Source organism: Chrysemys picta, chromosome 3 (assembly GCF_011386835.1).
Source record: "Chrysemys picta bellii isolate R12L10 chromosome 3, ASM1138683v2, whole genome shotgun sequence".
NCBI classification, from domain to species: Eukaryota; Metazoa; Chordata; order Testudines; family Emydidae; genus Chrysemys; species Chrysemys picta.
In genome coordinates, this window is record NC_088793.1 from 118,427,036 (window position 1) to 118,451,753 (window position 24,718).

General features: G+C 38.1%; 1 protein-coding gene across 27 annotated transcripts in view; it reads left to right on the forward strand.

The window, feature by feature from the left end:
- The window catches only part of ARID1B (AT-rich interaction domain 1B), a 399,185-nt gene that overhangs the window by 23,948 nt on the left and 350,519 nt on the right, over positions 1–24,718 (forward strand). For 26 of the 27 annotated variants that reach the window (XM_065590368.1, XM_065590370.1, XM_065590348.1 and 23 more), the window contains exon 2: positions 10,849–11,043. The exons of the other annotated variant lie outside the window; for it this stretch is intronic. In XM_065590368.1, the coding sequence (XP_065446440.1) occupies positions 10,849–11,043 (195 nt within the window). The remainder of the gene's footprint in view (positions 1–10,848; positions 11,044–24,718) is intronic. 27 annotated transcript variants of the gene reach the window in all.

Below are 24,718 nucleotides of genomic sequence, written 5' to 3' on the forward strand. Positions count from 1 at the left end.
TAAACCAGGGCACTTTCCCAGCTATAGTATCCTTTCCATGAACCCATTTATGTGGATATGCTGGGAGCAGAGAGGAAGGTGAGGTCACAAGCTCCAGCCTAGGGAGCCACTGGCCAGGAACCGAACATTACTGTTTGTATTACCCTAGAGGCTAGGAGCACCATTGTGCTAGGTGTTGTACAAACACAGAAAAAATAAATGGGTTTAAGTTGGCTTCCACTCAAGAGGGTCTCAGTGCCTTGAACCGAGAGAGTAGGTCTTTAGAAGATGAGTGGGAAGGTCGGAAAGTGCATTTTCTCTGCTGACACACTGAATTTTGTCATTATGCATTTTTATTTTGTCTACCTGCTTTTCTCACTTGTGGTTCCTCTTCACCTGGTTAGGTGTGTGTAAGGCAGGGGACAGATTTACTAACTTCTTTAATTTTAATTTTTCAAGGTAGGAAGATTGTGTAAATGTAAATTTTTCACACCTGTACCTTTTTGGAAATTTTTAATTTTTACAGTTGTGGGTTTATGTAAATTAGTTTTCTTTTCCTGGTTGAACCACAGCATTGGCCACTGTTGAGGCTCAGAATCACCTTAGTTTCTGCTTCACCAGAAGGTACTTTTGTATCACAGAAGAGCACATTGGCAGCTGTCAGAGCAGATTTATGGGTACTTCTGAGTCCCAAAGGTAGATGCTTTGGAGCAAAGAAAACCAGAGGAAATGAATATACAATTATAAGTTGAGGAACGTAATTTTGGGTCCTCCTGAATGAAAATTGGAGGTGATTAGGTGGGTGATGGGGAAAAAATGCTGACAGGAAGACGTAGGTTTCTGAGTTTGAAATCTTGGACCCATTGAAGCCAATGGTAAAACTCTCATTGTCTTCAATGGGGCCAGGAGTTCACTCAGTATTGTTAATAGTTGTTGGTAGCAAAAAAACTCAAAGGGTAGCAGTGCTAAGTTGTGTTGTCACATGAGCTTGTCTCAGCCCATAGGATTGTTTTGGCCATTGGGTGTTATAAATGTATATAATTGCTTTTTAATGTTGTTTTAACCTTTGCTTGCACTTCCAGTGACAACATGAAGATGCAACTCATATGTGGTTCATTAAAAACAGATTTCTTTTCTTCATTGTTTTTGTTGTGATTTATTCTCTCAATAGGCATTATAGCTTTACCCGCCTCCAAAATAATAGCTAGGAAATGGTTGAACCCCTAACCCTCCAGTTTTTAAGTAATATTAAATGGTTTTAGAAGAATGGTGGGGAAAATGCATGTAGCCAAAAATAAGCAAATGTCCTGTATTTTGAATCTATGATATATTGGTGGTGGTGGTGGTGGTTGTTTTTTTGAGGTAGGAGAGTTTTTTTTGTTGAGGAGGGTGTGTGTGTGTTGGGATGGGTGTCAATTTTTTCCTTTTCTGTTTTTTTTTTTCTGTTTTTCTTTTTGTTTTGAACAAGGAAGAATATTTGTGGGTGGCCCTCTGCAGCTGGGACCGTGCAGTAAGCAGAGGTTGCAAGACAGGTAAAATAGATACTTTTGGTTATATAACTGATTTGCCTTCACTGATACCCATGGTGAATTTGGCCCTTTGTCTTTTGAGTGACATCTCTCTAAGTTTCCTTATGCAGCTGAGATTTTTGTACTTTTAAAAAATTTTTTGTAAGGGATTAAATAAGATATGATGATATATAAAAAAGCAGATGATTTCCTGCTTCTTTAGTAGTCTAATAATGCAATGTCAGATTTTAAGGATGTACATGAAAACTTTTTGTAATATCTTGACTTTTCAGTGCTTAACTATATCATTCTAAATTTCAACATAGTTTTTTTAATGGATATTTAAAACATGCACACCTTTTATATTTTGATATCTTCCTCACTTTTTTGTCACTTTAGATACATTGTCTGGGAAGTCTTCATAATATTAAACAGAGATTAAGCCATAATCTAGGAATGGGTTGTCTTTTCCTCAGTTGCCTCTTTATGCCTCCTGTGTCATTTTATTGTAGTGAATACACCTCTACCCTGATATAACGCGAACCGATATAACATGAATTCGGATATAACACGGTAAAGCAGTGCTCCGGGGGGGCGGGGCTGCGCACTCCGGTGGATCAAAGCAAGTTCGATATAACGCGGTTTCACCTATAATGCTGTAAGATTTTTTGGCTCCCGAGGACAGCGTTATATCGAGGTAGAGGTGTAGTTGTAATTATCTCTTTTGATAAATACCTCATTCAAAACTCATAGCATGGGCTGGAGCTGGGAACTTCATGCCTGCTTATCTTGGAATGTTGGTAGCTGATTGTCAGCTATCTTCACTGTAAGGTTTTGCAGCTTCAGACTGTTACAAATGGAGAAACAGGTTCTTTTTAATACAGAGGCAGAGGTTGTGGCAGCAGATCAGTGGTGAATTTAGTGGATATGGTAATTTGTGAGAATTTGAGGGCAAACATATTCCAGAATATATTGCACTGAGCCCATGTTGATTTGTTATAGATATAAATGAGGCAGCACGAACCTAATGCCATAGTCACTTAAAATTTGCATTATCATCAAAACCAACTTTTTTTTTTTTGTAAAAAGCTGCACTTTTTCACTCTGAAGAGCAGTTTTATCTTAGGTGAACATGATTTTCTTCTAGTGAACCACTTTGCTTGATGTAAGAGCTATGCAGAGTTGCAGCCTACTAAGCTTTGTTGCCCATTCGTGAAGAAAACTAGGGTAAAAATAAAGGAACTTTCATCTGTGTATGGGATCCTCATTCCATCCTTGCTGAATTCTCCCATTCCCTTTTGGAGGTGCTTTCTCTTCACCTGTCTTAAAACACCTCTGTGAGATATCTTGTGACATCTTATGGGCTAGTGGTCTGCTTTGACAGATGAGACTATATTTTCAGGCAAGTGCCATCTATAGCCTTAAACTTCTTTCTGCATGTATTTGAGAGAAAGTTTTGAGGCTAAAGGCAGGACATATCATTGGATGCCAGGAAATGTAGTTCAAGCATGTAGTTCAAGACTGACCATGAGCTGAAAACTTACCTTAGTACACTCCACAGGAATTGTGATGGAGGAAGGACCTCCAGTAGTACTCTGGGTACATTGGGGGAGGGAAGGTCAATGTAACATTTAATCTTTTCACAATTTTGGGGAGTGGGGCAAGGGTCTGCTTTTGTTTGTATGGTTTCCTTATGACTGGGAAGACTGTGGTGATACTGGTGAAATTGAGCAACAGAGGATCCTGTGGCACCTTTAAGACTAACAGAAGTATTGGGAGCATAAGCTTTCGTGGGTAAGAACCTCAATTCTTCAGATGCAAGTGAAATTGAGAGTTTATAAGGGGTTGCAGTGTAAAATTGCACCACTTTTGCTCATGAAAATGTGCTGAATTTGTACATACAGTACAGACCCATTTACGCGCGGATGTTGGGAGTCAAGCCGTCACGACCATGTGTTAACGGACAGCGGGTTAAGAGGGCCATGCTGAAAAAAGTGTCTATGATTCACTTAGAAAAAAACGCCGTTATTTTCTGCTCTTTCATGCTTGCATTTTTTTTCTTTCTTATGAAGTCTGTCAATCGCCGCAGATGAATGATTTCGATATTTTCTGCATTTTGCTCCTCCATAAATCTTACAACAGTTTCTACAACACTAAGGAAATGTTGACCTTTTCAACGACATCTTCGTCATCGTCGTCATTGTCATTTAGGCCTGTGTTATTAGAATTCTCGCCATCACTTTCACGGTCCGATGTAGCCTCACAGCCCGTTAATATTTCTTCCTCGGACAGAAATTCTGAAGTCGGGCGATCTTCATCCATCTCCAGCCACTCAGTAATGATTTCTGGCGATGTATCCAAACTAAAATCTTTTATCATTTGAAAGAAAAGTTTACCTTTATCCTCTTTTGTCTGCGTGCGTGTTTGCAGGACGTCTTCTGAAAATCCTTCAAAGTCTGGCTCTGAATCAGTGCCATTGCTGGAGTTTTCCGAGTCTGAGCCGTCTTTGACAGTAAAGACATCACCGAGAGCCTTCATCTAGCAGTTTTCAACGGACTTTTGTTTTACTCTGTCCCACGCTTTTTTAACTAAATAAATAATTTCCTTCATGTTTAACTGTTTCAGGAATTCGGAAATGCCTGAAGACGTGCATGACATGATCGCTGAAATCAGCTCCTGTTGATAATTGTTTTTAAAATTCTGAATAATGCCCTGGTCTAAAGGTTGAATTTTTTATGTTGTGTTGAATGGTAGGTATAGTACTCTATTTTTTCCATCGTTCGATACCAGTGATTCGGCTGGAGGATGGGCTGGACAATTGTCAGGTAGCAAAAGTGCTTTGGCTTCGAGTTTCTTCGACCACAGATACTTACGAACAGCTGGAACAAAGCTGTTGTGGAACCAGTCATCGAAAATGTGTCTCGTCATCCAAGCATTTTTGCTGTTAGCGTATATTACTGGCAGTTTGGCTCTATTGAGGTGATTAAAGCAACGAGGGTTATGAAAGTGGCCAATGAGAAGAGGGGTAAGCATATGACTGCTCGTCTTATTGCTACAAAAAAGAAGTCGCACAATCTTGTATCTTTTTAAATCCAGCTGTTTTCTGTGTCTCGTAATTAAAGGCTAAAGTATTATCAGGTAGCAGTTTTGCAAATAAAGCTGTTTCATTACAATTATAAAGTAGTTCTTCGTGGTAGTCTTCATTTTGTAAAATAGATTTTAATTCAGCGGGAAACGTGTTCGCGGCCGATTCATTGGCTGATCGGCTTTCTCCAGAAATCGATACCTGCGCTATGCCATGATGCTTTTTAAAACGACTTATAAACCCACTGCTGGCTTGGAATGATTCATCCCCCATTAAATTTCCAAATTCTGTCACTTGGGCTTGAAGAATTGGCCCACTAAGCAGCATTCCTTTCAGCCTTTCCTGAGCAAACCACGTGCGCATGGCTTTGTCTATTGTTGGTTTTGCTGAATAGCGCGCATGCGTTTTTGCTTAAGCCCCGCGGCAGAATCGATATTTTGTACAAAGACATTCAGTTTAGATTAGTTTTTTAGCCATCCTGGGAGAGTAGATTTGGCAATCCCAATATCTTTTGAAACTTTGGCCTGGGTTTCTCCACTATTTACTTGATCTATTGCAGCTAGCTTTTCTTCTACAGTGTAGGAATGCTGACGCTTGCCCTCTGCCATTATATTAGATCTACGGTTAAAATTTTCTAATGTAGTATATATATTACTATATAACTACAGTACTACTGTATATATTATATATCTCTCTAGCATGACATTGACTAAGGGCTGGTCCCCACTTAGTCCGGACTTTGGACTAAGGTACGCAAATTCAGCTACGTTAATAACGTAGCTGAATTCGAAGTACCTTAGTCCGGACTTACCGGGGTCCAGACGCGGCCGGAAGTCTCCCCCCCGTCGACGCTGCGTACTCCTCTCGGAGAGCTGGAGTACCGGCGCCGATTGTGGGCACTTCCGGGATCGATCCGGGATCGATTTATCGCGTCTTAACCAGACGCGATAAATCGATCACAGAACATCGATTGCGTGCCTCCGGACCAGCCGGTAAGTGAAGACTAGCCCTAAGCGTGCGTGATACATAAAGATGTACAACATGTTTCCGCTCTGCACTTCCTGTCGATTTCTATGTCAGTGAGTTAGTGAGCAAATCTGTAGCGCTACATAGCAAGTTCCTGTACTGCGTGTTAACGAGTCTCGTGTGTTAAATAGGTAGCACTGGGAGGCATGGCGCTACCGGGCTTTAAGCGGATTCGCATGTAAACGGGTCTGTGCTGTATTTGATGCTTTGTTTAGCATTTGAGCATCCTGGAGAAATAGCAGGCACAGAAGAGTATCTCTCAGTTAATCCTTTCAGGCAGTGGGCACTTTCCATGTTCTTTCTATTTAAGTACCTGGACTGTTAATCTAAAGATGGGTGTGTATGATATTCTGGCCCCATTAAAGTCAACAACAAAGTTCCCGTTGATTTCAGTGGGCTAGGATTTCACCCTGGGTGTTTTTAAAGCACTCAAAGGTGAGTAGTAGTCAGGATTATTATTATATGCGCTCTTGTTGCAGTTCGAGTCTGGAAGTCATGTGTACAAATACGTGATCTGACACTGCTGTAAGAAGGACATTATAATAAAGATGCTATAGACTACACTACCACTAAAGAAGAATGCAAAGAACAAGAATTGTACAATATGGTGTTATGAGGAGTTGTATAAATATCTGAGATTTAAAAGAAACCTACACTAGAAATTGAAAAGAGGATAGGGGAAACTGAAGAAAAATACAGTCCGTGAAGGCTTGCAAGAAAAAAAATGTGGGCAGTAGACAAGCAGAATAAGCAAATAACTAGCCAAAGCAGTAAAAAGGTTTTTATTCCAAGTATCGAGGGGGAAAGTAGTCTTGGAGAGAAATTAGGTCCATTAATAAAGGAGGTGAGATGAAATTAATAAACACTAAAATATTATATTATTTTTATTTATAATTATTATTTTTATAATAAAATACAATAAGTTTGGCCAATTAAGAAGTAATTAAAGCTTTGTAAAATAGTTTTTGATGGAAGGTAAGTGAGTACTTGGAAAGTGTGTAAATGTACACATCAGCTGTTTCTGAGAGTATATGTTCCTGAGTATTTGAAAGAATTAGATAAATTTATGGTATTGCTGGCAATGACTTTTGAAAAGTGTTGGAGAACTGGTATGGGAAATCTGGCTAAGAGCAGAGTTTCTCTGATCTTCAGAAAATGAGTGATACGTGTAATTGTCATTCTGTTGCTGTAACTTCTGTCTTTAGCAAACTAATGGAACAAACGTTAAGAGGAAAAAATACCTGAACACCAAAAGGATAAAGGAACCTTCAATATAGGTTTATAAATGAACAAGTCTTGCTCGACAAACTTGCTATTTTATAGTAGTGGAAGAAGGGGGACACATCCAAAAATACATTAAAAGAGTATTATGGTTGCAAAGTGAAACACTCAAAAGTTAGAAAATGCCAGAAACAAGGTTTTTATTATTAATTATTTACTTTTCTCATGGGCTTTTCTGTGGCACATATCACTATAGTATCTAAGTGCTTCACAAACATTAATTAATTTTCACAACACACCTGTGCAATGAGGGAATGGTGTTATTCCCAGTATTAAATGGGGAATTGAGGCGTAGAGAGATTAAGGTCAAAAGTGTCCACTAATTTTGGGGGTTCAATTTAAGATGCCTGTGGCTTGATTTTTTTCTGAGCACGTACCTTTATATAGCACTTTATGTGTTCAAAGCACAGCTCATTGATTTCAGTTGTAGCAGTGAGTACTCAGTACTTTTGCAAACCAGACCCCAGGATTTCACATCAGGCACCCAGAAAATTAGTGACCACCTAGGAAGAGTTCGATTTAAGTGACATCACATACGAACTCTGTGGCAGAGGCGGGGATAGGATCCGGTTTTCCAGGGTAGCATTCAGCTGCCTTAACCATGAGACCATCCTTTCTTTTCCTATAATCTCCTGTGTCATTTACTGCAAACCTTCTGGCTTTTGCAACAAATGAGGGAAGCAGAGGTCCTACATACAAGAGCCTCATTCACTACACAACCTTGATTCCTCCTTAGAGCAGGTCTATCCTGTGCCATGAATGAGACTGGGTCCTATGGGAAAAAATAGTATGTTATGTAATTTAAAGTATTGGAATGCTTATGTATAAGGGGGCCAAAATAAGGTTTCAGGACAACCTTAATTTTGGCATTTCTTAACTTTTGAGTATTTGACTTTGCAAGCTTAACATTCTTTTAGCTTTTTTTTTTATGTTACTTCCTCGGTTTTTAAAAATGCAAATTGAAAAAAACCCAGAAATTTCATCTTGTGGAATCATATTGACACCCGCAAGGCTCATCAAGTGTGTTGAAACTTTTAGTGCCACTGAACGCTCCTCTGCTGCTTGAGCCTACAGAGCAACTGATAGTAGTAATAGGTTGTAATCCTTGTGTGGACCAGCCAGTAGAGGTGGATGAGACACACACTTTGCCAGTGGGGTTCACAGATATTTGCTGACAGCAGAGGAATGGTGAAGAGACCTGTCTCTTCTGTCCCCTCCCCCTCAGCTTCTTGTCTCAGTCTCATTATTCAGTCAGTCGTATGGCACCATTTGTCCATTTCTTCTCCACCTCCACCATTCACACACCCTACCTTCCCCCTGGTTCCTTGTCTGTTTCCACCCATCCCTGGCTTCCAGTCCCTTGTCCAAATTTGGGCAATTTTTCATGGAAAGAGCAAAAGGCATTAGGATAACTTTCCAAGCAAATTCCAAGTTCCTGCTCCAAAGCATGGAGGTGCTAAAGCTTCTCAGTGAAAAAGTTATAAGAATTTTTAACATTAACATAATCAATCTATTTTTCCCCAACCTCATTCTGAGAAATGAGTGAACTGTTTTTGCCAAATTAAAAACAAACAAAAAAACTCAACCTCAGGTAGAGCCTCTCCTGGAAAGTTTCAGTCCAAATGGTTAAGGTTTGGCATAGTTATTAGCAGTTTAGTTGAAAGTTATAAGCAGACAATGGAACAGAATGGCCTAGGGAAGTTGTGGAAGCACCTTCAAAAGCAGGCTGGATAGCCATCCATCTTGGATGGTTTAGACACCACTAAATCTTGGAAGGGAGTTAAACTAGATGACCCTTGTGGTCCCTTCTAACCCTCTGATTCTATTATTTTATGAACTGAAAATAGGATCTTATAATGGAAAGTGTCAGTTAACTGTAACTGTAGGAATTGCTAATTATGAAGCCTATACTTTTAGCCTCATCTTTGATACCATGTAGCAGAAATGCTACACTTGAAATTGGTTTGGATGTGAACATTGTCAAGTGGATTGAAACCTGGAAGAAATAACCTAAAATGAAGGGTAATAGGTATTGTTTTGAGTAAGGGAAGAGTCTAGTGAAAGAAGCTCAGGGAGTGTTGTTAAGTCTGATTTATATAACATCTTGTTTAATGCTTTAGAAGGGGGAGGAAACATCAATTTAATTAATTCACAGATAATTCTAAATTGGAAAGCGTTGCAAACACTATAGTGAGAATATAGTAATAATACATAGTGGCCTAGAGACATATGAAATATGCACAGAAAATTATCCAGTGACACTCAATTTGAAAACAAATGCAAGCTAATAATCTGGCAAAAATAATTTGAAATGTCAGATATATAAAGCAAAGAGAAACCCAGTGAAACTGATATAGGAGCAATAGTGAATCACAAATTAGAGATGAGCGTTCAATTTAATATGGTAGCAAGAAAGGCTAATGCACTTTTGAAATAAATGCATAGAGGCATATCACAAAGAAGTAACAGTTCCCATCTACACAGCTGTGATATGATCACACATGGAATACTGCATTCAGTTTTGGATACGTCATTATCAGAAAGATACTGCCAAATAGGTGGGATGTTACAGAAGGCCAATGATAAAAATTATGGGTTTGAGTGATTTATTTGTGAGGAAAGAGATGAAAATAACTAAATATATACGGTTGGCTAAGCCGTGACTAATTTGGAGGAGATATACCCTACATATTTTTGACAGATGTAAACATAAATAAAAATTAGTGTATTACAAAAGTGTAAGTAGCAGTAGTGGGATGAAATTAAGAAAGAGAAAATTTAAATTGAATATCAGGAAAAGCTTACTAGTATCATAGCCTACTAGGCTGTGGAATAATCTCCAAAAAGAAGCCCCATCCCATGAGACATTTAAAACTAGATTGGGCAAAATTTTAGAAAATATACTGTAGAGAAGTCCTGCACTAAGAGGGAAATGAACTGGATAAACTAGTAGGTCTTTTCCTTTTCTAATTTGTATGATTCTATGAAAACCCTGCTTTTAATTAAGCTAATATTGTGTTAGGCTTTTTTTCTTTAAGTGTAACTTTTCTGTACCTCGAATTAATGCACATTAATTAAGAGGTAGAGGATAGATGCTGTAGCTCAGCACTGTAGGAGCATGGTAGAGTTGTACTTGACAGTTTATACTCTTGATCTGATTCAGTTGTCCTCACTAGTTAAAAAGGTGACAGTAAGGTGTCACACACTGGTTGACACCAGTCGTGAAACTCTTGAGATGCATGGTACATCCTGACAAAACAAAAACAAAAAACCAATACAATAACCAAAAAAACGCCAAACCATTCCAGTCCTGGATTTTCTGAGGTCTGGCAAGGAAGCAAATTGACTTTCATGTGAAATGTGGCTTATGACTCACATTATGATTTGGAAGCCGATTAATGCACATGATTGCAATGCAAAGGCTCTGAAATGTAACATATCATATGCTTAATGCTCCTTCAAAACTTTCTTTTTCTTCCACCATCTCTTTTATGAATTTGAAAACTAGCCACCTTTTCCAGGCTAAAATTTTTGCCCAAGACTGTCTTTACAGGTAAATAAAATTGGTGTAGCTGGAAGAATACTTTAAAGACAGTATTGCTAATCATTATACATGTTAGTGTGCTTATTGATTTTTTTTTAATCTCCTGCAGAGATAATAGAAAATTTAAATGCCATTTTTTTCTTTTTTTGCTTACGTGTGCAAAATATTTTTGTCATATCTCTGATTTTAAGTCCCATTTCCATATTTCAAAACTCTTTTCTAATTAATAGGAAAATTAGAACATGCTGCTTGTAGAGCCCTATACTTCACTGCATTTTTGTATGTCGAATTGTTGTTGGATGTGTTCAAAATAAAGGTTCACTGTGCTGAATAAATGCAGGTATAATCTGTGCTATACTAAGGGGTGTTTCTAATTTCTTCCTACAGTATGTTTAAAGCAGATCTTTGCTTGTGTTTAATAACAGGGCAGCCCAATGGATCCAATGGTAATGAAGAGACCTCAGTTGTATGGAATGGGCAATAACCCTCATTCACAGACACAGCAAAGCAGTCCATACCCGGGGCAGTCATATGGCCCTCCAGGACCTCAGCGATATCCGATGGGAATGCAGGGACGGACCTCGGGAGCCCTGGGAGGAATGCAGTATCCACAGCAACAGGTTGGTGGAGGATTTTTCTGTATTGCTTTCGTTTCTTTCCTCTTCCCCTCTGCCATCCTGCTTAATGTGCAGGCCACAAGAAAATGCTCAAATCAAAGTGTTTCGCTTTCAGAATGAAGGTAAGAGGCTACTTTAAAAATGAATAAATAATGACATAAATTTGTTTTCTTAAATTTCACACTATATCTAAGCTATTTAATATGCTAGAGACATATCTTTTAGGAGGAGAACATGTTGAATGCCAAAAAAAAATTTGGTTGACATCACCTAGCTCTGTACATCTTTTTGGGTTTGGGGATTTTTTTTTTTTTTTTTTAACCCACATAGGTACCCATTTCTCTCTCCTTCTCCCCGCCCCTAATAGGTTTTCTCATCCACAAGAAGAAAAACTCCAAGCTTACACTAACACAGTACCAGTTTATTGGAGCGAGACCAATATTGTTCAGTGTGTGAGAGCCTGTCATGTCTTTGCATCAGAGTTGATTTTTATCGAAGCTTTCTGTGGTTTATTTCTTTTCTCTCTTTGTCTCTCTTTTTAAAGTCAAAGGTTGCTTTTTTCTTCTTTTTGTATCAATCTCCTCTAGTCTAGTTGGATTTCACTGTTGATGGTGACCTCTTCTGCTCCTTTCCCACCCTTTTTAAGAGGATTAATAACCCACGTTCTCACTATAAATTAGTGAAGATGCAGTAGTTGTTTTCTGAAGGGGAAAATAGATTAAAGTTATCCAAAAAAGCATGTTGGCAAATTTCGGCTAGATTTCTGATTAGAGTTGTACTGCAGACTGAGAATTCTATACTCAATTGCAAGCACGAGGCTTTTTGATAATGAATGGAAAACAGTGTTTTGTCTCTACATGGAGCTAACTAGTTGCAGAATTTTTTTTTACTTTATTTTCTGTTAAATATAGAAAAGGACTGAAAATAATGATCTACCAGGCAAATATATTTATTTCAATTTAATCCCAATATCTACCCATTGGCATAGAATACACAACAAGTGTCTAATTAGTTTGTAACTTCAAATATACTATCTTATGAGTTCTCAGCTACTTCAGATATATTAGTGTGTTGAGTTGCAGCATTTCATCATCTGACTTTTTCCTTTTCCTCATTAGATTGTTTTTAAAATGGATGTTTACTTGTTTGTAAGAGGCGATTTGGTTTAAAGGAGGCCAACACCTTACTTTGTTGCCAGCTTAATACAGCCAAGGCATTTTGCCAGTTTAATAAATGGTACCCAGTTGTCATTAGAAAGGGATGTGGAAAAAAGGAGCCTTCAGTTTTTTGTTTAGCTACAGCCAAAGCAAAGTTATTAAAACATATTTTTTATTTTTAAAGAATTATTCTATGTTATTCAGAGATGGGTGTTTGAATTTTTCACTTCATTTACTAATTGCTCGATAATTGTACATTATCTGTCAACAGGCAATGACCTGGCACAGTGATTGGCTGCTGGCCCTATCTGTCTTCTCACAGCATTAATGTAATTGGCTGAGCAACATTACAGTTATGATTACTAATACTCTTCAGGGAAAAAGTGAGAGGATAATTATGACATTGAGTTTTTATTGAACGGACATCACCACCTAGGCATGATTTTGTTTTGGACAGCCTCCAGAGCTTCATGTGTTTGGCTTGTGAACCTCTAATGATCTGAATCCAGCTCTTTTCATATTGCTCATATATTACCACCTTTCTACAAAGGATTAAAATGCAGGAATCCAGGTTTCTTAATTGAATTGCCAACTTACCAGCTGAGTGGTAAGTTGTCTTTGGCTCGAGATGCCACATTTTCATTTCTGCCTAGATTTTTACTTCTGTGACATGAATATTAAAGCAAGAGGAGCCCAGTCGTACTTGTTGAAATTGACTGCCTAGTGATCGTATGTTTATCTATAATATAAAATAAATTATATGGCCAGCATTTTCAGAGGGTGTGTGCTCAGCACTTTATGAAAATTGGGGCGCTTTATAATGTCTTAGATTGAACAACCAACAATTTGAGGTACTCAGAAATACCATACACTTCTGAAAATCTGATGAGTTGTGAGGTATCTGGACTTAAAATCTATGAGTTGTGCTGGTCTAATTTGAGTGCGGGTATGCTATGCTTTGGAGGCAGGAAAGGGAAAGAAACGTCTCTGGGAGAGTGTTTTTATTTTTTTATTTTGTTTTGTTTTAAAGTGGTGGTTTGATGCTGTCCAAAGGTTTTGGAATATTAGACTAAATTCCAGGGGGAATTAGTGGGCAGAGTTCACGTGAGATGGTTAAAGGTGCATGGTAAGTGCTTTTTCTCTAAACACTCCATCTGTGCAGGAATCTTACTCCTGAATCTCAGTTCCATAGCAGGAGACAAGCAAAAGTCTTCAAAGCTCTAAAGATTTTAGGGTCTTGAAGGAGAAGTCCTTGAAAGATAAGCCTGAGTTGTCTTCAGCCACTATGTGCCAGGGCTTGGGGTTAGAGCTGTCTGGAGTGGCAGATTTTAACTTAGAGGTCTATTAATAGATGCTGCAAATGAAGCAATAGAGGAAAAATTAAAGAAAGACTGAAAGAATCAACATTAATGAAGATGTTTGGTCAAACATGAGAAATGATCCTATAATTGGCTATAAGCATGCATGCAAAGAAAAAATGTGTTCCCGCTGAATGCCATTGATGCTGTCTCTGTAAAGAAACTGAAGAATGTTGTGTGCATTTGGATGATGATGCCATCCACAGATACAGAGACAAGTATGACAGGGAGGTCTCTACTATTTGTTCAGACAATGAAGATATAGTGAAAAAGATGAGAGAACTTATCTGGTGCAGTCAGTCTAAATTTCTGACATGTAGGTGTTCAGCATGTTACATAAAACTTGCAAAGAAACCTAATGCAGCAGAAGTTAAAAAATTCTTTCACAACTACCATCTGCCTCGTGGCTGATTGAGATATACCTGGTAATGATGTACCTAGCTTTCCAACAAAGGTTTGTAGCAATCTCAGGATAATAGTGTCTCTAACAGTGTTGAGGGTGCATTCTATGAAACTGCTACACAGACTTCATAAAGAAAGACACTAAACTTAACAAAGCATTGAAGGAGGTTTTGGAGGAACTTGAGTGATTACTTACAGGATGATGACATCACTGTCCTGGTCTTGGTGAAAATCTAGTTTGAATTAATTAACAAAAAAAACCTGGAACTACACAAAGGACAAAATATGAAATACAACGCAGAGGACCTTTGCATTTCTTGACAATTTTAGTGATCCTATATACAAAGGTTGTAGTGTAGGTTGAGCCTAGAACGAGAAGGAAAGGCAAAAGTAAGGCTGAAGAATTGTTAACCTGATTTCCTTGCTCACTTGACATTGAAGATTTAGATTTTTAACCCAGATTTATTTTTGTGAAGGAAGTTGTCACAAATTGTTGCATTAAAATTATAGGAAATTGTGGGAATTAAAATCACAGAAGGGAGCTCAGTTTGATTGAGAATTTTGTCAGTTTTCGAGAGAGTTGTCCAGTCAGTTCCGCATGAATCGAGCAGATACTTAATACACATGGATTGGTTTGGTCAAATTGTTGTAATAAGGTAGGTGCTGAAAAATCAGAGAGGTTGGTAATAGTATACCTGTATCTCAGTGCAAATATAAAATTGGAAAGCATTACTAATTAGTCAACTGGGGAGTCAGTTGTGTTTTGTTTACAGAATTGCAAACTTCTCATTTTGGACAATGTGTGCCTGTTTTATGTTTGAGGAATAATTCATATAATTGCATAGTATTTTCTGTTTCATTTAATAAAAGCCTTTGTGGGGTTTTTAGTGGACTTTTTCACCTACCCTTGCAGGAAAAGAAGAGCTTTTTGAGGGGAGGAAAATCACAGCAAACTTACATGTATCTAGAATTGTTGGAGCTGTGAGCACAATCTGAACACATGGGAACATTAAAGTCGATGTCTGCACCCCAAGATTCTGAAGCATTGGCCATAAATATTGGTATTGATGCTGGTATCCCTGATTCCTCGTGCACTGAATGTCTCTATACTGTCAGTGTCAGTGCCTTTTGAGCCATGGTTGATGCTCCAGGCTCCCGTGTCAGTGTGCCATGATCAATTAACTGTGTGGGAGCAGGGAGACAATGATTCCTAGTTGGTCACAAGAGCTGGGGGCTCTTCTGATGCCAAGTATATCTCTTCTACAAAGGAGTTCCATGACAGCAACTCTGTTTGAGGAACGGATTTTACTATAACTCTTTTAAACAGTTGGCTGTATTGGCAGACTGAGTTGGTTATGGTAGAAACTAGAAGGGCTTATTACTGAGAAAGCTGGGCCAGGAACTCCTATCCAATAGGGTTACCATTCTCCTGGATCCTATTTTGGACCTGTTGGTGAAGAAAGTACTGCAGACATCAAAGATGGTTGTTAGCCTCTGTATAGTGACATGCAGCTGCTAGTTGTGGAATGACCTATGCTCTCATCCACTACTACTTTAGAAACAAACAAACAAACAAACAAACAACCCTTTAGCATTTGGGGAAGTTCTGCCTGTTTATGGAGCCAAGATTCAGGTGTGAGAATCCTGCAAGATTATAACTTCAGAGACGCAGAATTATAAGATAAATCATTTTCTCTTCTCATGTGGATATCAGAATTACTTACCTTGTAACTTCAAAGGAGTTTAATTCTCTTCTGTATAAATGCACAAATGATGTGTATGTGTTAGATGGGCACACACAACCCCAAAGACTGTAACACTTGAAATTCTGCTTATATGCATTCCAAGACTTTACAGATATTTGAAGACAATGTTTTAAAAAACATAAGAATCATTACAATGATATTTTTGGATTAAAAATATTCCTACTGGGAACCATGGCTACAGAGTCTGTGGACTTTGCTATCTACAGTTTCAAAATCTCTCTCCTGGGGCCTAATTCTCCACTGCCTTGCACTTTTTGTAGCTGTTTACCTCTGCAAAGTGGGTGTAAAAGGCTACCAAATCAAACTGCTTCATAAAGTACAAGCAATAGAGGAGACTGCCCATTATTTTCAAAACTCTGCTTGGTCTTGGACCATCCCCTCAGGGACCTTGTTTCTGTGCTCTCTTCTCTGGTTTCATATGTGGCACATTTATTTCTTCACACAATCTTTCCATTCTTGGTGTGAGAATATACTCTTTTGCTATTTGTGCCATGTAGAACAGATCTCGGTATCTTTCTGTCTAGTAGTTTCTCTATGGGATTACAAATGAAGACAAAAACGTATTTCTCCTTTGTCTAGGCCTGCTAAAGAGGAATATGGTTGGCTTAAAAGTCCTTTTTTTTTTTTTTAGTCCACAGATAAATATTTAACATGTACAGCATGTTTCAGTCTCGGTTCAGGAGGATTAGTTCTGTTGAGTAAAGTTGCACATGTTTGTAAGCTGTTTGTACAATCTGAGCCTTAGCCTAGAAACCATTTTAGATGCCTAAGCATTAACAGAACACTTAAGTAGATTTAAAATTGCAATGTAAATGCATTTTAGAACAGTATTTGAAACTCCTTTTTTCTTTTGTTTACCTAGAAGAACGAGAGTTCACAGTTCTGAGTTTCTGCTGAGAGAAAGTACTGGTGTCATAACATACCACTAGATCTGCATAAAGAACCCAGCTTTTGCTTGCTTATGATTAATTGATTCTAATGTGATCAACTCTTTTATTAAAAACCCAGAATTCAGGCCCTGACAGATCAGTAGAAAAAGAGGTGATTTTCAAATACTTGAATTTAAAATGTATTCATTTGTGAGTTTTTAATTCCACCAATTTATTCCGTTAATGTTCTGGAGTCTTAATAGATTTTTATTTATTTAAACTCATTGCACTTTATTATTAAAATGATATGAGTGTAATTTCTTTAGTTTTAAATAATATTTTCCATAACTTCAGTTTCATGGTACTGAATTTCTTATTTAAGTGACACATAAATGTAGGGACAATTTTTCTGTGTGGGACAGATGTAATTTTAAGCTTACAAACATCCCTGCTTAGGCAGGACTTCTGAGAGAGATTATGTTGTACATTTAAAGACATAATAAGAGCTTTTAATTTTTTGTCTTTTATGTATTTCCTAGAATTTAAAAGAGACAGTATTGAAATAAAACTAATTGGTTTGAAAATCTAAGATAGTGAGCACCCACATTTTTCCAAATATGAGGTCCCAGGTCAAATATGTTGATAGAAAATATTTTCTCTGCACTGTTACTAATAACAATATCAGATCATTGAAAAGGAAATTGTTTTTAACATCTGACTTACTCTTCCTCAGTTTTTTCCCTCCCTTTAGCACTTTGATAATGAAACGATACTGGTCAGTTCCACTTTCTTGTTCTCATGTATTTGCAAAATACTGTTGTGCTTTGCTTCCAAGCTCTGTAGGAAAATGTTCAAATAAAGTTTTAATTGAAATTAAAAAGACATAAACATTTCTATTAAAATTAAGGTTGTGTTTTATTAAACACACACACACACCCTATCTACTACAATGTCATTCAATATTATGTACCTGTAATATTTTCCTTTCCTCAGCTTAAAAAAAGGAAATAATCTCTCCCAGAAAACAAACAAACCATACAATAGTTTATGAAATGTTATAACAGTTTTCAACCAAGTCTGAAAGCCTGAATATATATATATATATATATATGTCTGAAATAATAGAATGGTCCTTTCAGTGCTGCGATGGGCCTATTTAACCAGTCAATCATTGGATAATTGATGTTTAGGATGTATTAAAAATTCTTATGTACTTGATGGACTGGGACAACATCTTATTGTGTAAAATAAGATTGTGTTGTGAGATGCATAGTAAAATCTTTATGGAAAATAGTTGCATGTGTATGTACAGTAGCCATTCTTCATAACTAGTTAAAGCTTAATATAGCTGCCTTTCTAATTTTGACTGTGATCCTGCAGACTCTAGGTAGGGATCTCTGCTCCCACTTTGAGCCTGCTCACGCTGAGTCATTTGTAAGACTGGTGCCTTAAACTTCAAAATATCCAAATGCAATCAAACTGGTTTGTGAACTGATCATTTTCTCATATTTTGTTTTTAAAATATTGAGTGTTAAGAGTGCAAAAATGCACCTTCTAAGTGTCTTTATTGGCTGAGTTTGCAAAGGCCTTACCGTCAACTCAGTGGCATTTGTCTGTCTGTCTGTAATGTGATAACTTTTGAATACTGCTTCCAGGAAGAATCCTATTGATTTTGGGGAAAGGAGGAAAAATGGAGAACACAGGAAGCCCCTGCCAGCTCTTTAGCACAGCCCCAGTCTGAAGCAGCGCTGTGGTTGTCTGTGGATCAGACAACTGGTTGAGGGCATCCATTAACACCTGCTAGCATAACAATTCCCTTGCTCCTCTCTGCTCATCTTGCCCATAGAGTTTAACATGTTGACACCCTGAATGACTTAGGTCTCAGACAGAAAGTAGAATAATGGTGGGGGGAATGGGGCACACACAACCCCTGGGAAGTGGGACAGACAGAGCCCCTGGCATGGGGAGAATGTAGAAACAGGAAGGAGGTAATGAGTTCACATAGAACCCTTACCCTGGGGCAGGGGAGGGAATGGAGGGCACACAGAACCCCTACTATGGGGGAAGGGAGAGGATCTTTGGAATGGGTGGAGAGAGCAATGGGAGGGCACACAGAGCCCCTATCATGGGGAAGAGAATGGGGGACCCTGGTATGGGGGGAATAGGAGTGCACACAGAGCCCCTGGATTTGGGGGAAGGGCAACTGAGGCACACAACCCCTGTTGTGGAATGATTGGGGAACCCTGGAATGGGGGCCATGGTTGGAAAGAGGGGATTGGGGGCACACACAGAGTTTCTGCCATGGGAGGGAGAATGGGGGAACCTGGTATGAGGGAAGGGGGTGGGCACACAGAGCCTTTGGCATGTCAGTATGTGTGGGGAATGGGTGGCATGGGGGGAAGTGGGAATGGGGTTCACACAGTCTCTGTTATGGGGGTGGGAGAATGGGAGTCCCTGGTATGGGAGGAGAGTTGAATGGGGAGTACACCAAGCCACTGGCATGTGGGTGATTGGGGGAGTTGCGGAGAGTCTTTGAAATACAGTGGGATGGGAGAATGGGACACAGGGAGCTTGTGAGGGGAGAGCGGAATGGAGGAATACAAGGAGGCCATGGTGTGTACAGTAAGCTCAGTTTATACAAGGTGTCTGATCCCTGATATTTAAAAAGGCAGAACTTTAAACCTTCTGAGACCAACTTATTTATTTTGGTGTATACACTTTGTATGGGTGGAGCAGGGGAAATTTGCTTCTGGTTGACAGGTTTTAACTTGGAGTAAATTTTAAAGGCTCAGGAAAGTTATAAAATCTCTGGGAATGTACAGTAAGGCTTTATTATAATGGAAACTGTAAGTCAACCAGAACTATAGAAGCACCAATATGATTACCTGTTCGCAGTGCTCACATTGGGTGACATCCCAAATTGAAAATGTCCAGTTTAAACTAAAGAAATCAATTGGCTATTGACTTGGAAGGTAATTTTTTTTTAAAGCTAGCAAACACTAGTGTACTAGCTGCTGGGTGACTGGTGTGTGTGTTACTTTGTGAAATCATTTTAATTCCAGAAGATTGAAGTATGCCAAGAAGAAGATGGGGTTAATGATAATGGTTTGCTTCAACCTAATAATTGGAAGCTAATGCATATACACAAAGAAAACTAGTCCAGCTGTATATATATTTCCTTCACTAGTGTATATATTATCTTCATCTTGCGACAGAATTGTGGCTAGATTGCAGTTTATGTTCTGAAATTGTTTTTAGAAGGTATATTGGTGTGGATGGTAGAGGGAAGGAGGGAGAAAGTAGAATGTTTGCTCTGTTATTTCTTAGGGGGAAAATATCATTTGACTCTACTGGTGGTGGGAAGTTCTGGTTTTTTTTTATTTTCTACATATTTGGAATATTAATTCAAAGGAGGGTGGTTGCATCTTTAAGAAGGTGACTTTTGCTCCCCTGCTTTAGTATGTTTTTTAATGTCTATTTAATTCAAAGAGTTGTGAACAGTTTGAATAAAAGTAATTGCTTCACTCAATATGTTATTTGAATGGTATTTCAGTCATTCTATCAGTCCTCTATAAACTTCCAGGAAAAGAACATGGTAGACAAAATAATAAGCGGGGGTGGGGGGGTGGGGAGAGGGAAGCGGCTTCTTTGATGGGGGAATCTTGTAGACCTCCCTTTATGCATCTTAAAGAGGGGAAATAAGGGCCTGGCCCCATTTGTTTTCTTTTTTAGGTCATCTTTAAGAGTCGATCTTTTGATATTCAACCTTTAATCATTGTAAAATCAAAGTTGCTGTTGTCCTTTGTCTTGTAAAGAAATGGGATTTTATAGTTTGGGTTTATAGAAACACTAAAAAGTGTGTGTGTGTTATGCAGACTGTTGGAAAGTGTTCAGTGTTTTTCTTTCTTTCTCTCTGGTGCTAAGCCTCATTGACTAAATTGAAAAAAGGCAGCTACTTTAGTTCATGGTGGGATGAGGCTTTATGTTGTATTGTCTCCTTTAGAATTATCCCTTCCATTCAGTGTAATTCACTCCATAGAGGGAGGTGAGCATAGATTACAGATAATCGCAGAATCAAATTTGACATAAGTTAGGGTCTTTATGGTAGCTTAGCTCTTCATCTTAACATTGGTCATCTGACAATGTTTACTGAAGAAAATCCCTTAAGTAGCAGAATTGCATTATTATGGAAAATAGAAATCACTGAAATGTTTCTATCATTTCTTTAGAACTGTGTAGAAAAAATTGTAGGTTAAGCAGAAACTGTCAGCTGCCTCAAGGAAACAACACTGTTCCTTCAAGCGGATGGCAGAGTGCTATCTTGGAAGGGACACTGGTGCCAGAATTTAAGTCTCACCACTTCTTCACAGATGTTCATTAAATGCTCATTTTATATTGATAGTGGCAGTTGATATGTATAAGTTTAATAAATATATTTTTCTAATTAAGTTTTGCTCTCAGTACTGCTAAGTTATTGTGCTTTAATCTGAGCACCTTGATGAATATAATAACATTTGTTGTGCAGCTAGACCAAATTGGAACTGGTGCTGCTCATGGAAAGGAAGAGGGAGGAAAACCTACAGAATTGTTTATTGGGGATTTGGAAAGGTTGCTGTTTCGGGAGATGACAAGGCACAACTCTCCCCTATATGTTGTTGTTGAGAATTTTGTATCTGAAAAGAACTAGCTGTCAGTCAAAGAGCTATTTAGCTAGTAAACTTGAATTTTGATTATCAGCAGTAGGGGACAGAGCAGTTTTCTCTCGGCTGAGTGAAGCAGGGGAATCATTTATTTATGGACAGCTTTTTTACATGGCAGCTTGAGACATGAATTAAGGTATTTAAATCCATAGTGAAATAAGTGTCTCATTTTAAGAAAACTCTGCTGTGGAATTATGTTTAATAGCTATCAATTAATGTCTAACCAGGAGGTTTAGGTTAAGGATAATTAATTGTTACTGTTCGTATTATAACTTTAGCTAACAGCTCTTTGTCGATTATATTTATCAAAGGAGAGTTTTGTGCTCATAATGTTTGAACTAACTACAACCAACATATATGTAGTAACATTTTGACTGTACTTGCTACAATATACCCACCGGACATTTTGAAAATGTTATATATAGCTGATATAAGCTTATCAACACATACTATCAATTATCCATAAATCTGAACTAGCGCAGGGGAGTCACTGGTATTTGAGTTTTAAAATTAGGAGGGCGTATGTTTCCCATGACTAATAGTTGAACTGTAGATAAGGGGTGAAATCCTGATTCCATTGAAGTCAATGGGAGTTTTGCCATTGAGTTCAGTGAAGCAAGGATTTCACTCAAGGGGCCTGATTCTGATCTCGTGATATTGGAGTTCAGTTGAGTTATCCTTGATTGACATTATTGTAAGCATGATCAGAATCAGCCCCTCGAGATCCAGTAGGCAGAATTCCAGTTTGGCAACAGTAGAGTGGGTCAGATGGAGCCTCTAGTGCATTTATTATAGTGCAAATTAAATGCTGTCCTTTTTAAAAAGGTAATCAGAAATGTTGTTTAAAAAAGCAAGTGATTCTAAGTTCTTTTCTGAAGTTTTGTGATTTTTAACCTATAAAATAAGAATACTTGAAATTTTAAACTATTGGGTAAAATTTTTCAAAAGCATCTTAAGTGATGTGGGAGCCAAAACCATATTTTAGAATGTAAAAGCCTAAGTCTCATTGAAAGTCCGTGGGAGTAAGGCTTCCAAGTGTCTAAGTCTCTTTTGAAATGGGGCTTCAATATCTTTGTCATTTGGATAAAATCTTCAAAAGCACCAAAAAGCTAAATATTGAATGAAGTAGACTTATAAAGGCAATAATGTTGTTATTCCATTGTACTCTGGGATGCATGAGTGTAATGTGATCATCCAGATACGGGCAGGCTGCTCTGGGGACCTAAAAAATGGAGGTAATAAACCTATATAATAAAATTTAGAAGTTTGTGGCTCTTTTGGTGCTGAAGTGCCTTTTTTAAATGATTGTCTCTGAGTTCTCAACAACTCACTGTCTAGTTAGACTCCCATTCCCCCCACACCCTTTCTCTCCTTTAAAAAAACCTATTAAACTAGAATCAATTAAATAAAATTCTATTAAAAATAATTAGACCTTTTTGATTTGAAAAATAGCTTGTGGTGAAATGATAAATACTACAAAAAAGTAAAAAAGCTTTGTCAACCCTCTTTTGTGTAGTTGATGTTGAACAGTGTGTAAGTTCAAGAAGTAGGATCAATCCTGCTCACCTTCTCGTGTAAATGTTTTATTTTACCCAAGAATGTAAAATCGGTGCGTGTGTGTGTGTGTGTTGTTTGTTTTTATTTACGTTCCTTATTTCTTCTGCTTGGGTCACTTTTTTTCTGGCACCAGAGTTTCCATAGCTTTTATCAGCTCTTCATATATCACTTTGCTGCTTATAGTTTTCACTAAACATTGGTATTTTCCTTCCATCTCAGGGGCAGGGGAAGATCCCAATGTAAATATTGAATCAGAAGGTTTAATTCTCTTGATTTTTTTTAGTTTTTTATTTTCTTCTTTTGAAGATGAAATTAAAAGTAAGTGCGGATGGAATGAAGGGAAAGTAGAAATACTGCTTAAAGCCCATCCACTTTTCACAGGCTTTTGTTGCTTTACAGGCTGGAGTGTGACCACTTCTTTCACTGGAGCTGCACTTGCACCTGTGGTGCTTAGTTTGTTTTTGTTTAAAATAAAGTAAGAATATTAAACTCCTGCGTTATTGGTTAAAGGATTGAATATATGAATCCTCAGATACCTTAAAAATAAATAATAAAGGGTGGTGGGGAGAGGAATCCATGTCTCTGTCATATTTGTATGTGTGCTACCCCTTTTTCTCCTTTCTGGCTATTTTTATTTAGCATCATTGTACTATTTGGACTGATGATTTAAGGATAAGATATATAGGCATTGTTAACCAGGTTGTTACATATTCCCCTTTAGCAAGTCCACATTAGAAAATAAATTCAAATGTTCACTTTAAAAGGTGTCTCTTTGAGGAAAAATAAGTGACATCTGGCTTTGATATTTATGTCAAAGGGGAAAATTGCACTCTTTATTACTATATTCCATAGAACAGAGGTAGAGTTCCCATCTCTGTTTTGGGAAAACTCAGTATAAACTTCTGTTTTGATACAAGTTTCTGATCTAAATGAGCAAGGTTTAGGCAGCCACTTGGGGAAGATGATGTTTTAATTATAAAAGCAATGTATTTATTTTGAGTGTTCTTTATGCTTTGTAGGCCAGATTGGCAGAGTTACTTAGTTCTTTTACAGGGCTGTCTGTTTCTCTGAACTATTTTATTTTGTGCAAACAGCTTTCAGGAAAAGTAAATATGTGTGGTTCATTGCTAGAAACACATTGATTCTGTGGGCAAGGGGGGCAGTTCCTCTGCAAGCCTCTGTTTAAGGGTCCTTTTTTCCTCCTTGAATAATGTATTGTTCTGCTGCTCCTGACTTTCCCAATCAGCAGGACAATAAAATTAATATAATTTTTGACAATTCACCTGTGGCCCACAGCATTCTAAAAGCACCAGTGGAAACTGACCACTGTGTGTCTAGTCAGTTTTCACTTTAGTACTGCTTGGCATAACCATGAGTTAAAACAAAGGCAGAGATACTGGATATATCCCTCTGCAGATTCAGGAAGACAGTGCTTAATGGGTTTATGCTCAGTTTATATTTAGAAGGTTGTTTTAGCTAGAAATTTATATTTTTACAATGAAAGATTAAATTCCGCAGAAATTGATGGGTTAGTCCCCACACTCACAAAGAAAAAAATCTTCCTTGCTGCTGAAGAGCAGGTGAGTGGAATTCTCAAGCCCTGAAGATGATGCTGTAAAAAATCCCATATATCCTGTGTTCCCTCTAAGCTGCACGGTTGTGCAGCTGCCCAGAAGTGAATCAAGTGCCGCGCATGGTGGCGTGTATTCAGGTGCCCCTCCCCCTGCTGCTCTGCAACCTTGTTGCTCCTGCCTTCTGCCTTGGAGCTCCTGGCCAGCTGCTTCTGGGAACCTCTTGCTTGCTATGCGGGGGGGAGGGGATGTGGAGAGGAGGAGGAGAAGGGCGCTGATGTCAGGGTGGAGCGGAGCG